The sequence below is a fragment of the Wyeomyia smithii genome, chromosome 2, assembly GCF_029784165.1.
Source record: "Wyeomyia smithii strain HCP4-BCI-WySm-NY-G18 chromosome 2, ASM2978416v1, whole genome shotgun sequence".
NCBI classification, from domain to species: domain Eukaryota; kingdom Metazoa; phylum Arthropoda; class Insecta; order Diptera; family Culicidae; genus Wyeomyia; species Wyeomyia smithii.
Window position 1 is genome coordinate 49,464,036 of NC_073695.1, and position 16,944 is coordinate 49,480,979.

The 16,944-nt window shown below is 40.1% G+C and overlaps 1 protein-coding gene across 4 annotated transcripts in view; it reads right to left on the reverse strand.

The window, feature by feature from the left end:
• LOC129721416 (protein grainyhead) overlaps positions 1-16,944 on the reverse strand; it is a 425,349-nt gene that overhangs the window by 76,529 nt on the left and 331,876 nt on the right. For 3 of the 4 annotated variants that reach the window (XM_055673953.1, XM_055673957.1, XM_055673956.1), the window contains exons 5-7: positions 10,087-10,206; positions 1,028-1,137; positions 455-949 (exon numbers count right to left, since the gene is read on the reverse strand). In XM_055673953.1, the coding sequence (XP_055529928.1) occupies positions 455-949; positions 1,028-1,137; positions 10,087-10,206 (725 nt within the window). The remainder of the gene's footprint in view (positions 1-454; positions 950-1,027; positions 1,138-10,086; positions 10,207-16,944) is intronic. The other variant, XM_055673955.1, reaches the window with a different exon arrangement.

Here is a 16,944-nt window from a genome sequence, read left to right on the forward strand (position 1 = left end):
TTCTTTGGTATGCCTTCGATTTAGCGCCCAGGCTGAACCAGGCGGCAAAAGGTCCATTTCGCTTAATCCATCAACAACCGGCTGAGCGAGGAGGCTTATGTGAACGATGAATGGTAGACAGCGAGAAGCAGAGCATAGCTGATGAAGATTTGATTGAGCGCAAGAAGCGGTGTAAAAGGGAATTACTCTTGCGGAATAATCAGCTGCACTTCAGCAACGAAGTGTGTTTTGTTTCCGAGTAATTGATTCAGTCGGGACCCTTTATCCTGTAATAGCGGTGCAAATGGGCCACAGGTAATTGGGCGAAATCACACCTAATTACGGTGCTCAGCTCGAGTGCGCCGCCGGTTTTCTTTCAGCCTATCGGGGGGCAGCCGCCGCCGCCGACGCATGGTGAGCTGTCTACTTAAAGTCGACGAAAGCAAAACAATGTACGGAGATTGAGGGTACTTACATTTTTGGTATTTGCACTTTATCGGCATCATTTTGCCGTCCAAAATCGTGCCACGGTCGGGACCTGGGCGGGGCCGTCGCACTGCCAATCGAGGTCGTAGGACTATTCTGGCCACCGTTAACCGTCAGGTTTCGCTGCAGACTTGCGACCGATGCCGGTATAGCGCTGGAGTTCGGATCCAATAAACCGGCCGGTGCCTGGCACAGTTCTGTATAATCGAAGGACGGTTGAACATTATTCTGATCTCTGGGAGTAATAGCATCAGCACCAATACCCGAATCAGGACTGGGAAGATCCACGGTCAGTCCGACGGTGGGGATCGATTTAGTGTAGATTGAACCGGTCTTGGACGGGTAGCGACCCTCGTACGTGGTAGCTTGCTGGGGTCCGTCCGAATCTGGCCCACCGTAAATGTTACGAGCCGGGGCATAGCCCGGCGGTTCAAAGTACTCGCGATATGGGTACTGCTCGGCGATAAATGCTGCGCCACCAGGTCTATCGGAAAAGCGTAAAAAAAATAATTTGAAAAAAAAATAGACATATTTTAGCGTTTCATGTTGCGATGTTACTCACCCTAGCCTTTGTTGGTACATGCCGTACTGATCATAGGAGCTGGGACTGGGCGAGTTAGTGTTTACATTGGAACCGGCTGTTGCGGCCGAACTGGTCTGGTGCGATGGACCCTGTGATAAACGATACATAAACGAAGAGAAAAAATATGCATAAGATATTTAATTCGGTCGTCAGAGAAAGTTCAGAATCATTTCTCAATCAAGTTCTTTTTGGCATTTTTAAAAAATTTTGTTGCGATGCTCTTTATAACGAACCAAGCTTCATTGTTGTTTCAATAAATAATCATACTATAATGCCCCTTTGTGCGTGTGGATTGTAGGAATGTAGACTCTTTTACCCAATTTAGTTAAATTAACCGGAGAAAAAGTGTAAAGCAAAATTCAACAGTTTTATTTTCAGGAAATAGATCGTGGTTAACCTACTATTTTGATTCGATTAAACAGTCGAGCTGGGTGCTTGACAATAATCAATGAAACACAAAAAAGGGATCCCTCGAAATTCCTCTTTAATTTCGTGGATTGTATGGATCTGCACAAAAATGCTCTAGTTGCAACTTGCAAACCAATTGACTATGTACAGCACTTGAAAAATGAACTATTCTCTTAAACTTTTCAAGTAAATTTATATAGAAATCAAAACAAAAACCAACTTTACGTAATTTCAAAGTCTTTTGCGTTTACATGAATTCTACCTCAATTACGTTTATGTATGCTGCAATCTAAGTATAAGCAGGGTAAGTTCTTCCCAATCTCTAAAAAGTTTGACAGTAACTAAGAAACTCATTCCGAAATAGGCTAAAAATGGAACAACAACAAAAATTCAACTTCTGATATTTATACCTTGGACTTTGAAAATTCGCTTTAATGAGGCTGGAAATGGCTTGGAAAGCAAAAATACTGAAGCAAGCTGTTTCTGCATTTGACATGGATCCTCATAAAGCAATTCCTCTAATTCAGCTTCTTCGAAAGTTTCTGGCCTTTTTTCACGTGGACAGTCGTCAACATCAAAATTACCGTTTTTGGAGTGGCGGACTAAGAGTAGCATTTTAGTAAACTTTAGACGTAGAACTACGTCTTTAAGGAAGGTCTATATTGCCGTTCCAAGCATATCTGTTCCATGTGCGCCCAAGTGCAGAAAATTTTAATTTGATTATGCGAACTATTGCCTTGATGAAAATTCTCAAGCCTCGTTGAAACGCAGATTTCCATCAATCAGAGTCCGTTTTGCCAAGCGAATGGTCATGGGTTCGAATCTTAGTAGAATCAGACCATTATTCGATGTAAACATTGGACTTGACAATAACAATATCGCACGCTAACCTGGGGGGATAATGCGAGTTGAGAGAATTCGTTATCGATATTGTTTTCGGCACATTTTGCATGTTGTAGGATAAGTACAACTATACACCGTGCCCCAGTGCTGGGTCAAGAAAATTTCCAGCTCGAAAAGATCCTCGACCTGATCGGGAATCGAACCCGATATCACAACCGTTTGGGAGAGCTAACCGACCGACAACGCTAACCACGGGGACCACAATTAAAAAAGGACTTAAACATGGGTTTATTCTCAGGGATTCGTATCCTGAATTCGGTAATATTTTTGTGTGACTTCCTCTGAACAAAAGTAAGTCCTTCTCATAACAGAACTGATACGAAGAACGCACGGCGAAACTTCTCCAGGGAATTATAAATAGCAATATTTGGTAGGAGGAACGAGGTTCAGTAAAGTAGAGTAGATAGCGTGTAAAAGGGAAGGGTAAAATCACATTACACACTAGCACGGATAAAATATTATTAAGCATACCATTTCTCAATAGCGGTATTGCTAATAATAGAAGTGTGGGATACAGCATACACCCGGGCATATCTCACAATAGATTAACGATTCTGGTCGCAGTGAGGAAGTCCATACAGGAAAAAAAAACCTGGGTGCCCTCTTTGGGCTGTGTAAGAGTCTGCTTTCGGCTCAAACAAATATCATATTAAATGTCGATATGCAATACACAACAGCGTAGTTGAAAGTGCGGCACTTCCTGCTATCTGCTTCCATTAGACACGAACAGAATTTTATCCCCCAGCCGCACTGGTGCAATGTGCAACACGCAACAAATGAACTTTTGCGTGGCTGAGAGTGATGCACCTTCTGCTACCTGCCTTCGTCAAATACAAGAAGAATTTTATTGTCTTCTTTCCGAGCCGCAATTTATTGGTGGTATTTTGTTGCGTGATTGAGAGCGCTACCAGTCTAATTCCGGTGTTTGCCAACACAAAATGAGATTCATGTTTCGTATATTCGTATTTCATACGGAATAAAATCTCTTTACGTTTTGCGAAACGGGGGATATAATATAATTTAAAAGAGGCAGAGCCATCTACAACATGGGACTGGATATAAACGCAAACAGAAAGCGAGCTTGGGATAGATTTCAAGCTTTTGTTTGCTAACTGTTATACAAAAATATGGTTTATTCATTTACTATTTATTTTAAGGACCTTCTAGCTAATCGTCATTCGGGTCCGTACAAAAGTATGATGAAAACTTCATCTAATAATCAAGACTATGGCGTTTAAAATCTGTTTAGTGAAAGTAACAATACACATGGAATGTACGATTCTACACTGTATCCTGTTTTCAGCTATAGAAGCGAGCTGGTGAGTAGCTGAATGCTGCGGAACTGATTTACTACTTAAAAAATGTGTCAACTATTAAACCACAAGTTTGGGGCAACTTTAATTTTTTGATTGTTTATAGTCCGTTCCACTGGGTAGTCATATAACGGGTGTTAAATAAAAAATGAGAATTTTTTCAATACCTTTCAGTAACTCCAATGCAGAGCGTAAATTTTTCTTTCTCCAAGAAAATTGCTCTTTGGGCTCCCTAGAAACAGTAGGCGTGTTTGGTTTTGCTAGTTTGAATTTAGTCAAAGCAAAGATGGCGTCGAAACAGCACGTGCTCCGCGAACGCATTGTACGGTTCTACGAAACGCATCTCCAGCAAGGAAAAAAGTTCACGGTGACACATTTTAAGGAAGAAAATGTACCTGTCAGTACGGTATATCGTATCCTGGGTTCTCTGAACGTAGAGCGGAAGGTCGGAAGTGGTCGTCCGGTGACGATAATGACGGAGCAGAGGAAGACATCGTTAAAGAAGCTGTTTGACAACAAGGACGTAACCAGCCTGCGTGACGCCGGTCGAAAATATGGCTGCTCCCACCTTTGATCCATCGGACCCTCAAGATGGAAGGAATCGTCTGCAGGAAGAAGACGAGGTCGCCGGAGTACACGGAGGAGCAGATTGAGACGGTTAAAACACAGTGTCGGTGGATGACCAAAAAATACCGCGGGACGTCTTTCGTTCTGGACGACGAGAGCTATTTTCCGCTGTCCAAAACGCATATTCCAGGAAATGATAATTACTACTCCAGCGACAAGTCATCCACACCGCCCGAAGTGTATTACAAGTTCAAGCACAAGTTTGAAAAAAAGGGTATGTTGTACATCGCCATTTCCGACCGGGGCATTTCAAAGCCTTTCTTAAGAATTTCTGGTGAAATAGGATATGTCTTTTTTTAGTTATCTCTTGTTAGCAGAGGTTCTTCTAGGTTATTGTAGGATAATTTCAAATTATTTGTCATTAACATTGTTGAAGCTCTTTGTGGCACTTCCAATTAAGCGGCGAGTGAAATTTGGGATCAGTTTCATCCATGTATGGAACCACTATAAGCTACGTTTGGAATAAAATTTTTGCTTTAACCATCTAGCCTGAATTTGAACCACTTTCTGTTTGGCTTTTTCATTTCGTTAGAATAACTTAATTAATTTGAACCAAATTTAAGATTATTTTATGTATTTTTTCTCGGATTCCAGGAGCGTATAGTCAATTCGCAATACCTACTTTTTTAATCGATTTTTTTTTCTTCTTTTTTTTTTTTAATTTAAATTCTTTCTAATTTTAACTTTTTATGTCTAATTAACCCTCTAGTGCCCAGTGCCGCCTTTAGACGGTCTTCAGTTAAACCTCAAAAAAGCTTCAATATGGACTTAAAACATGTTTATAAAGCTTTATAGTGATTTTTTCGATGTCTGTCCAAAAATTAATTTTGGCACTAGAGGGTTAAATCGTTTCAAAACCCTTAATTCCACTGATGGCTTTTCTGCCTTCAGAGACATTTTGTAACTATTTTGAGCCGAATCCGGAATTCGTTTTATTATTTCTTTTAAGCCTTTCGAAGTATTTCAGATGTTTCCTGCTTCATCTACAAGAGTTTTATGCATTCTAAACTAAATTTGATATAGTCTTTGCTTGAGTTTGATATTTGTTATGGTTTATACTTGCTTTCTTGTGTTATTAGATACTAATTTAGAATCAATTTTTTAGTGTTTTTTTTGGTTTAAAAGTTGCTCTTCTAATTTAAATGTTTTTTTTTTCAGTTCGGAACTAGTTTCTGTTGTGGCCTTTTCGCTGTTTTTGAAGTAGAATACTTCTCTTAGGAAGTTCGGCTACATAGGGATGTGAAATGAAAATCTAAAACCGAAAAAAGTGAAAAATATGTCCAATTTCAAATGCTAATAAATCGGTTAGTATTCGATGGATTTCCTTCGTTTTTGAAGCAAAAGATTGGAAAATCTTCTAAGATTCGTCCCAAATGAAGATAATTGTAATTTTATTATTCAAACTATTGTACTATTGAAAATAGTCAAGCCTTGTCAAAACGAAAAATTCGAAATCTGCTTGGTCGTTGTATGATTGCTCCCCAAGCACGGTCGACAGAATCATATACCTTGCAATTGAAAATATGCCGAAGCTACTCATAATAGTTCTAGACAGCGATAACAGCAGTCATCCCTTAGAAGCAGCAGTAGCAGTGCAGTGGATACCAGCCATAGCGGATAGCGGCCACAGCTGTGGCGTAGGAATGAATAGCGCACTAGTTGCAGCGGATCTCAGCATCGATAGCAGCTGGGCCAGCTGATGCAGGGACAGCGGATACCAATGGCATAGGGATACCATCTGGTCGAAGTTAGAAATAAGGACACCTTTTCTCGGCACAAATTTGACTAAGCCATTCTATTCTTCGAAGTATGAGCAAATATAACACATAATATGTGATTTACCCTTTAAAATACAATATAACACTCTTTTATTTACTTAAAATACACTCAGTTTTTATTTACGCGGAGATATGTACCTCGTGGAAAAACGCGTAATTCAATTCCTTCCATTTAAAAATCCACGTGAAAAAAACCGTTTATTAGAAAATCCGTGTGGAAAAATATCTAGTGAAAAAATGAGTGTATCTCCACTTTTATCAAACCGCTTTGAATTGTTACGCATTAGTAGATACTTTAAAAATTCAACACACGTAAACTGTTTCAACTTAAACTTAACAAATGCCAGATGCTTAATGGTAACAGTAAACGCATTAACGAATCTTCTTTTTACTATACTAAGCTTCAACCAATGAAAAAAAATCGATCGCAGTGAGCGTTGCGACATGGAATCGAAAACACTTATTGAGCAATTTTCAAAAATTCTGCTCATTGCCTAACATCAAAATTAGATATCTTAAAAAAATCAGGATAAATGCTATAATATAAAAAATAAATCAGGACGCCCAAATAGGACTCCAAAATCAAGACATGTCCTGCTAAATCAGGACGGATGGTATCCCTACAATGGCAGCGTATAGCGGCCACAACTGTGGCATGGCTACGAATAGCGTAGCAGTTGCAGCGGGTATATTTGTCCATGAAGCATTTATGCAATAATTGAATGAAAATTGCAATTGCAACAATCGGCCTTTTTCAAGGCTACTAAATGTTTTTGGAAGAGCATAATGAATGGTCATTAATAAACTGCAACTGAGGTTTGATGCTGCTGCAAATGCATTGCAGTGTGATGTTTATTACGATTTGTTGATACTATGCTTAACAAGCGGTATATACGAAACAAATCCGATTTCAAAATGACTGACACGCAAGCAGCCGGGTTATCATTCTTGTAAAAGTATTCTACTTAAACCTTGCGGTCGTGGCATTGCACACAACCCTCCTGTGATTTTTTTTTGTACTCGTAAGCTTTTTTTCACTATTTTGCTCCTGGTTTTTCTAGCTTTTAGGAGCGCTTCGGTTGAATTAAAACTGTTCTGTCCTTTTGAACGTTTTTGGATATTTTCTGCAAAACTTAAAACCATGCACGCATATTTTTCGTTAATGCTTCAGAGTAGTTCTAGCTGGGTTCGGATTTAATTTGGTTCCTTAAGTTATAGTTTGAAATGCAACAATATTTAAGAAAAGTTTGGAAATAACAATCGGTTCCCATTTGCAAATACTATGTAAATTTCATTGCATTTCATTGCTTGTTAGTATTTTCATTTCTGGCCTCAACTGTCTTTCAAAAGTAGTTTCTCTTGTTTTAAATATTTCCATTTTTTTATTTTTTTTACCTTCGATACGTCTTTAGATTTTTAGTTTCTTTTCCACTTCTGATAGTCACTTAGAGTTATATTCAAAATTTTCGTTTGGACTTCTTCGGGGTCGTAGGGATGTGTTTTTTCCGTTTTTCTACCTTCAAGAAACTTTAGTTTTTAAGGTGATTTGGGATAAATTTGTCATAGAAGCTTCCGGCCTTTTCCTCATTTAACACAAAAAACCTGCAACGATCGAAATCATTTTCCAGCTTCGGAACCAATTTCAGAACAATTTGGAAACAACTACTGCTTTGCTGTTTTCTGATCTTTTGGTGCGTTTTTCAACCTTTCAAGGCTGAATTTTTGTGGGGATTTTTTCATTTTTGGCTTCCGTTTCTAGGTGGATTTGGGCTGTATCTAAAATTATCATTGTTTCTTTTTGTTGACATTTTTGCATATTTAATCACTGAATAAACCACAGAACCGTTTTTAAATTTTTTGTTGTCAAAAATGTCCACGAGGAAATAAAGGCGGGGGAGCGGAAGGGGTTTTGTCAATGTCCACGATTGTCCATGGAGGGCGACGGGATATCTAAAATAATGATATTTCTATTCACGTGTAATGTGGACGGCTCCTTTCCACAGCATGCCACTCTATAAAGTAATATGTAGTTGTATGTCAAAACATTAGTTTGCTTGGAACTTATCGCTTACGATCACTCTTGAATGCAACAATGCAAGTAATTTAACAAACCTTGTCGTGGTTTTGCACACTTTCAGTTTTTTAACTTTTGATGCGCTTCAGTTGCGGTCTTCTTCGAACTTCCCGTGAATAGCGATTATTCGGCACAAAATCAGTCATTTTTACGCAACTAAAAGTATATGACAGCACAATAGAATTGCTAACGTGTCAACCATATGTTCCAGCTTGAATTATCACTAGAGACAGTGGTAATTTGTGGCAAAAAAGTTCATAATTCACGGGTGACAAAAAATATTAATTTTTTGTGGTAATTTTACGGCAAATTTTGTCTTCAGAAAACACTAAATAAAGTTTTTTTTTTTTGTAAAACAAGCAACAATCGTTTTACCTGATGACAATACGGTATTTTAACCATACGATTTCCGCTTTCTTTACATTTTTTCGAAGAGTAAGAGAGAATGACTGTTATAGACGTTACAAAAAAGAAAAAGCAAAGAGATTTGACAGTTCAGGAAAGTTTCTTTACATGGAATTTTCGGATCAGATGTTTTCAGTATAGCGCATTTCACTGTCCGGCGATAAATTCTTTCATATTCATAATACTGGACTACTTTGTGATAAGGTCGTATGTCTAAACGTAAACAAAACGAGTGGGAGTTGTATCCCTTGTACTTCACAGGCACATATTAGCTCTCACTCGTTTTATTTACGTTCAGACATACGACCTTATCACGAAGTACTTCAGAATTTTTCATTTCATCGAAATATTTCATGATCGAAATATTTCATAATTGACATAGAAAATTGCTATTTTTCATCGAGAACTTAGATGCGCACCTACTACTTAAAATAAAGCAGTGCAAATTCTGATATCAAGTTTCCAGTACAATATATAAGGCAATTTTACGGAAGAGATTAAAGTTAGTTATGTTAATAAAAAAACATGTAGAAAAAACCGCGTGCGTAAAGCAGGTATTGGACGAAGCAAATATTTGCTATTTTTGGTACGGATTTTAATTTGTGCAAATAAAATTCGTACCAAAAATAGCAAATTTTTGCTTCGTCTAATACCTGCTTAAGAATCATGAAAAAAATATTTGCGTGTCAGCTCCAATCGCTGTCATTTTCAAACGGTATGTGCTATTGCTTGAAAAGGGATAAGCTTTAATTAGCCACATTTACAGCGAATATATAATTTTTATTGCCAGTAAATCGATTGTCTTATTTTTAGAAGCACATATCAGGTCTCTCAATTCAATTCAGAGTAGGTATTTTAGGCAGCCTTTTTTTGTAACTTAAATGAACCTTGATTTTTTTTGTCTTTGGCATGTGCTAAATGCTACTTATCTGTATTTTTTGTTTCTAGTTAAAGCATGTAACATTTTCCGATAGATAATTCGAATCACTATACGGAAGTGTACGGTTCTGTCAATCATCTAGTAGCTTAACGATTGCGTATCGCGCCTGCAACACGTGACCAGTATCTGTGAAGGGATGCTGTCAATCTACCCGTTGTGGTGCGTGAGGCGATTATCCCTTCCCTTCGTGTGCATGTTTTTTTCTATATCAATATGCTAATTTCTCAAGAGATTGTGTTTTCGTTAAATACATGTACATCTTTGCCTCTGCCTATTTTTTCGTTCGAATCGTACACGTATGATAACCACCGAATTTAGTCAAAAGGCCACTTGGCGTGGTGAAAATATTGAACCCAATCAGAGCTGTCAAGGCAGCTCGAAAAGTTGACATGGTCAGTTAAGTCCCCGTGGTTGACACGCAGATTGTCTAGTCTAATTAGGGTATTTGCCGAACGAGTTTCCGCTAGGTTTTGTATCGGATTATGGGCTGCTTTTTTGTGTGTGCGAAACGTTGACACGCACAACTGAGCCGCAGCAGGTTGAGAAATGATTTATAAACAGCCAGAGTCGGTAGGAATACATTCGCTTACCTGTAGATAGATCTGCGTGCTGCCGGGGGCAGCATACATGGTTTCGGCCGAAGGACTTCCAGGGCTGGGTGGAGGTTCTTTAATCTGTATCGATGGTGACGTGGGCTGAACAACCAACACCTGAAAATGACGAAGAGAGAGAGAGAGAGAGAGAGAGAGAGAGAAAACAGCGTACAATTAGAGATTCGTTCACTCGTGATAATAGGATATAGTGACGAGGATTTAACCTTATCAAGAGGCTTTGTTTATGTGATGAAAAATGTCAAACAAGTAATACATTCTACTGTGCTCAGCGAGAGAGAAAAAAAAAAAATCACACCTTCCCTTCGGTTGCCACTAATGGCTGTCATTGGTACCGCAGATCCGCGTGTACACACAAAGTAATTGATGCCATCGTCGCCCGATGCCGTCCCACAGCCCACGGATTTAGATCGCAATCGAAATCGTATAAATCTTTCCCGCCAGTTTGGCGGGCTTATCGCGGTGCAGTTTCGTCATGTACCAATTAGTCACGGGCTGCCTGCCCACCACAGAATCAGGTCCTTCGAGGGTTGCCCGCCGACCGGGAATCGAACGCGCGTCGGCAGCTTGTATAATCCTATACCTACTTTATCTCAGATTTCGAATGGTTGTAACAACGCGTGCATTTCACAGCACAGTCCCAGATATCGATAAAAAATTATTTCACTAACCGAATGCGAATGTGACGAAGCAGCGATCGAGTCGATAAAATGGAGGGACCGCGAACGCGGTAAAATATTGAAAGTCGCGAAAGAAAACAAGATTGCATAAATTGATTAATTAAAAGATCGTTTACTTATTCACCTGATTTCAGATCGACGACTGCAACCTGCCCTGATGCCAAGATATTCAGCCGAAGAGAAATAAAATTTTAATTAACGTGGGCGTTATCTTAGATTTGCTGTTCGGGCCCGGGTTTAATCCCCTTCGCGCAGACAGTGGAAGCCATTTTGGATTGGGCCATCAAATCAAACAAACTGTAAACCGCGCTGACAATCGGATAAAAGCATTTCAGAGAAATGAGAAATTTCACCAATCGAACGGACGGATTCGAGGAAAACGGGAGCACATTTTTAGCGTCGCGCTGCGGGATCTACGGCAAGTTGGAGTTACCGGGCGAGAAGATAGACATCTACAAATATTTGGATTTGAGTTGTTTTTTTGGCGTGTCTTGCTTGGGGTTCGAGTCATGCTGCTCGGCCGGCGGCGGCGCCACTAAATAGCTATACCTGGACTGCAGCACGAAAGACGTGATTGATCAGCTCTCCGCGAACCGCTTGCCACCCCCCGACCGGAACTCTCATCGGTGGCATGAGGTAGTCATTTCTGGGTGTTGTTTCGAATATTAATATTATTTATACATATCTTTAGAGTGGTGTAGTTTTTTTTTGCTGTTGCTCCCCACCACTTTTAAGGCTTCTGAGATAGCTAGTGTTCTCTGCAGGGTTGCCGAGATGAGCTGTTACGAAGACTTCCCGGCTTGGAAATGTCACGTTTCGGCTCTCGCAACCCTGAGGTGGATCAAAGAATTACTGCAAAACCGCAACCACCTTCAGCAGTAGCAGCAGCCGTAACGTTGCGCTCTATAGATTGATGACATTTGTTTTTTTTTTTTATATTGTGCTTTTTAGCTGAGTGGCTTGGGCACCCGTGGACTCGGGTAGTGATTCCAACGAGATTTTGTTTGGTTTCTGGATGTATATTGGCTTACACAGCCACAGACACAGACACGCGCGCATGCGAGCAAACAAATGACTGGACAATGTCAATCGATCAGATTGGGGCAGTTATAAATGGTTCAGCAGCTGTCGATGCCGCTGTTTTGTTTGAAAAGGTCAATCAAAATTGATCCGAGGTACGGTGTATGGGATTAGCAGTGAAATTGATCTATAAATCTTGCGATTCGGGGGAGTTTGTGGAGGTGCATGACAAAATCGTGCAGGCGAGCTGCGAATCACGAAATTGGGTAGAAAGGAAACATTGAAATCTTATTTGGGGTCCATTGCGTGTATGATTTAACTATCTAAAACGTAGTCTCAACTCATGCCCCGTGGGTTCGCATCACCAAACAATTCAACTTTGAACCCAATTTGTACAATTCCGCAGTTGTACAAGAGATATTGTATTGTGTTATCAAGGACGATTGGAGGATAGATCGATTTGTTAGTTTTCCAGATTTACGGTTCGGCAAAATAAAATGTGAAACGATATTTGCACAAGAATTTTTAGAGAAAATAACTATGTAATTATCTAACTTAAGTAAGTTCACATATTAATTTCGATCCTGTAATACACGGCTTATGAGTTATAAATGAGTTTTTCAAGAAAAAAAAAACACTCTGGTTTTAAACTTTCGTTTGGTTTTGTAATTTTTGAGTTGGACTTTCGCGGACTTCAGCTGATTTCTCATCGGACTCAATCCGGTTCAGTGTCGATTACTATTCCCACGGTAAATTACGCATATATACCATCAAAAATACATCACTCGCTGAATCAAAAATAAGCTATTCCGCAAACTATTTATAGATTTGCGCCGATAGTGATATTCAAAATAGCATCAAAGCTCGAAAAATTATAATTTACTAATCACCTCATAGAATATTTAATTGGTTTGGACAGAGAAATTCAAAAATATTTCGCTAATTTCTTACAATACAAGCGTTGTTCAAAGCAACACCTGACTGAGCTGTGCTGTCCCGTCCGCTTCAGGTGGCCCACTTGTGCAGCAGACAATTTGGTATTCAAATTTTTCTCCTCCTTTGATTTACATCGAAGTCTGTTGTTTACATTACTCAACGACTGGCGCACCGACATAATTTGATCGGCAGCAGAAAGCAACACGCATTAGTTAGGATTTCTTTGAGCACCGAACGGGCTTAGAAACCATTAGGCTAGTTATGCTATTAATGTACATCCCAATCTGCATACCGTACGGTAGCGTGGTTCGAACCCAAACCACGAGAATCCACGAAGCTGGAAAGGTCCAAAGCACTCGGTCTAGGACCAAAGCCATTCCGGCCAACGATAGGGTGAGAAAGCTAGCGCCTGTTTCGCCTCCAAATTATGCAGATTGCGTATTGGCGGTCAGATTACTCTCTCGTTTTGGTGGACCTCGTGCGATTGGGCACATCTTCAGCGCCAAGTGCATAAATATTCATAATACTGATTTCGTTCAGAGAACCCCCCCCCGTCACGCCAGGTTGCATCGTGTTTCGCTTCGCCATAAACCTTCGGTAGGGTTGATCTGATTCGAGATACCAGATCACGTAGCCAGCAGCTGACTGAATGGAGGCGGTATAGTGGACACAAATCAGAATAACGCACAGCACAGAAAAAAGGCGAGACACGCGCGAAATGGCCGGCCTACCCGAGGGAAGGCGAGGTCCACACCAATGAAAAAAACTTCGATGAGCTCGAGACGATGAATAAAATCCGAATTTATAGCGAGTAATTAAGAATCGAAGGTAATATTTTTATGTCTACCCAAACAGGCTGGCGCAAATTTTTGCTCGTACAGTTGTTCAACGTATATTACCACATGCGAGCGAACTAATTATTTCTGTTTCGGGGAATTATTAGCTCAAGTCGTGTTAAAATGCTCACGAGGGCGCGAGAATTGTGGCTCCGGTACAGTTGTTGACGGACTGCGAGCCAAACAGAAAAGACAAGCGAGCAAATCGGGCCTGCAAAAGGCTGAAATTGAGATAATAATCATTGAATTTATATATTATATTATCGGGCACTGATATGCGATCAATTTGACCATCTTGGGACGATTGAAAAGGGGTTGCTTGTGGTATAGGAAAACTAAACCGAAGAAATGAGTCGTAAAATGTTGCAATTAAAAAAATATTAAATGTTGAAAAGCACTTTACCTTAACGGTTTCGGAAGGAGTGCGGTCGTTGGCTTAAGGAAGGCGGGGAAAAAAGGGGTGGAAGTCGTGCCGCTCTCTGGCACCGAAAACGGTGCTAAATTAAATTGGATATTTGCAGGGGCTGAGCGACAAACTGTGCAACAAGTGAATGCATGCGTCTTCGTTATCGGTTTCTTTCGCCGTGTCGCAGCGTTGGTTGGTTCGTTACTTTGACGTGGAAAAATTGGCTCTTGATAACGGTTACAAGCACCCCGAGATCCGCGTCACACTTGCTACCACGGGAATCGCGCGGTTGTGAATCGCTTACAGGTGAGAGCAACGAACATGTCCCACCTGCAACAGGTGCCCCGCCCCAGCCTCGCGCAGCATCCCGGCTGCCGAATCAATCGCGCGGGCCGAGAGAGAAATGAGAGTTGTGAAAGGAAGCATGTCATTACTCACGGTGAGTGCTACTGGAATATATTTTTTTTTGAATTTATTCAAATTACGTAATTTATTAAACACGGCGGTCGCGGTCGTTCCTCTGGTTGCGCTAATTTTGCATTCTGGAGTAAGCTTTCGAAGCCAGGTCCAGATTGGGGGGCCCGATAATTGTACCGAAACATGGTGGGCCCCAGAGGAGGCTAATGAAGCGGACAAGAGAATTTTTCATCGCGGCAATTCGTGTTTGAAGTACTAGCGTACAAGCGCAGCTGACTAATTGCAGACTGCACCCGAAAAACAGGGATGAAAGGATGGATGGTTTATTATCAACAGATGCTTATTAATTTGACATCCGGACGACGCGTTCGGTTGGGAACATAGGTTTGATTCGATTTCAAAGATTTCTGTCGTCGTTTTCATCCAGTTGAATTCAAAGATTCTCCTGTAAGCTCAACAAGAAACAATCTGTACCCCGTCTCATTGGTCAACGCGCAGCGCGTGCAGGCACGCGATCACCATTTTGAAGTTTTAGGCTAATTACACTCCTCCCCACATTTGCAGTCTATTGTATACAACTTGCTGTGGTGCCGTTGCTTTTTATGCCGCCACCAACACCAATGCTGTACCGCAGCTGCCACACGTTTTACGCTTTCAAACAGAAATCGATTTCCCACCAGGCGAGGGGGCCATTTATGCTTAGATTCTCCCCTTTGTAAAATTTACATTCACCTAGGGGGCGGGGGGCAGGTATTTTTCCGCCACACAATGGCAAACAGACTGGTCAACGCAGCAACAACCGATTACTTACCATTCACGGGGGGAGGGCCAGATTACGACGATTATCTGCGGCACTCGATTGAATGCGGTACTTTTCCTTATTTTTTCTTTATTTGACACTTGACAGGGAAATTCCCTCACTTTGTATCGGTGATTTTTATTTCACGGAGTGTAGTTTTTCAATCCGACTTGAAATATTTGGGTTTATCACGGCACTACACTGTACACTTTTGCCTGTCGCACAGTTTGCGCTTTTTACGTGGTAATTTCACTTGTAGGAACCTGAATAGCACAGATTAAGTGTGTGATTTTTTATGCCAAAGCTGAGATAGGAATCTTTCTTGCAATTATAGATAAAAGGAGGTTGCTTTTTGAAAACTCGTGAGACAATTAATCAATTATATTGTTTTGTTACAATTGCTTCTCGTTCTTCAAGATTTCACAAAGACGCTCGATGGCTATTGAATATTAGAAATGAGATCAGGTTATTTACATTATCATCATAAGCATTTTATCTTTGATTTTAAACCAAGAAGTCAGTGACAGGAAAACCAAAACATGACATTCTATTGCTTCAATTAACTATGCCAAATTGCTTCAATTAACTATGCCAAATTACGAAAACTGGTTTATCAGACCTGTTTTGTATCTTGAGTAGAAAGATCAACTGTCTTAATTTAGTGTAGTTCCGCAGGGCAGAAATTTGGGACCACATGCTAAGAAGGCTTGCAATGCCAAAGTACAGGGTGTTAGAGAGCTCACTTAAAATTCTTCCAGGGATGATAGAGGACCCTATTTGATGAAAAAATCCCTTTACGCATATGGCCAAAATTCAGCTACTGCAGATTCCCTTTTTCCAATTCTTGGTTATGTCTGCCTTTAACGATGTCTGCCGTAGCACGGTAGCTATGTGTTTCAAGCATTGAACTAGTATGCAATGCATGCTGTGTACAAGACGTCATCGACGCGTTTACGTTAACACAGTGGAGCAGAAAATTGTATACTTTAGAACACTAAATGAAGGCGCAGCTTATTGCTTTTAAAGTGAAATAGCAGCTAAACTAAAATAGTTAGATGCTTGGTGTCAAACACCAATTTGTAGAGTAGACTTTATTATTCAATTTAGTTCACAACAAAACCCATGTTTATCACACATTTCAGAGAGAAAATCGCAGTAAGTTCTCAAAAAAAACATTTGATTTCACATTTGTTTCTTTATAAGTGCTTCTTATTCTCTTTAATTCGACACTATTAAGACACTGATAATTACGAAATTTTCTCAGCTTTCCAACGAATTGGAGCTAGCTATCACCTTTCTTGGGCTAGACCTAAATATTGGCCATATGCGTAGATGGATTTTTTTCATCAAATAGAGTCCTATATCATCCCTCAAAGGGTTTTGAGTGAGCTCCCTAACACCCTGTATTTTACATTGTGAAAATTCAATTTTAAGCAATGAATTTTCTAAAAGATTCTTACTGCAGTGTGTATATAACTTTATTTCGAAGAAATGCAGGGAGATTGGTTCCTTGTTGGGAATAATTCAGGGGCTGATAGAGGGCCACATTTAATGAAAAATATATGACCTAACGTTGATCTACTCGGAGTTATTTAACTTTTAGTTTTCTTGGATATTGTTCCATAAAGCGGCCGTAACTTTAGGTGTATACCACTTAGTTCGATTCTATTAATTTCATTTGAAAGCTGAAAACATTTTCTACTAGAAACAGCTTTTTATGTCTGAAAAAACGTGAAAAAAAGT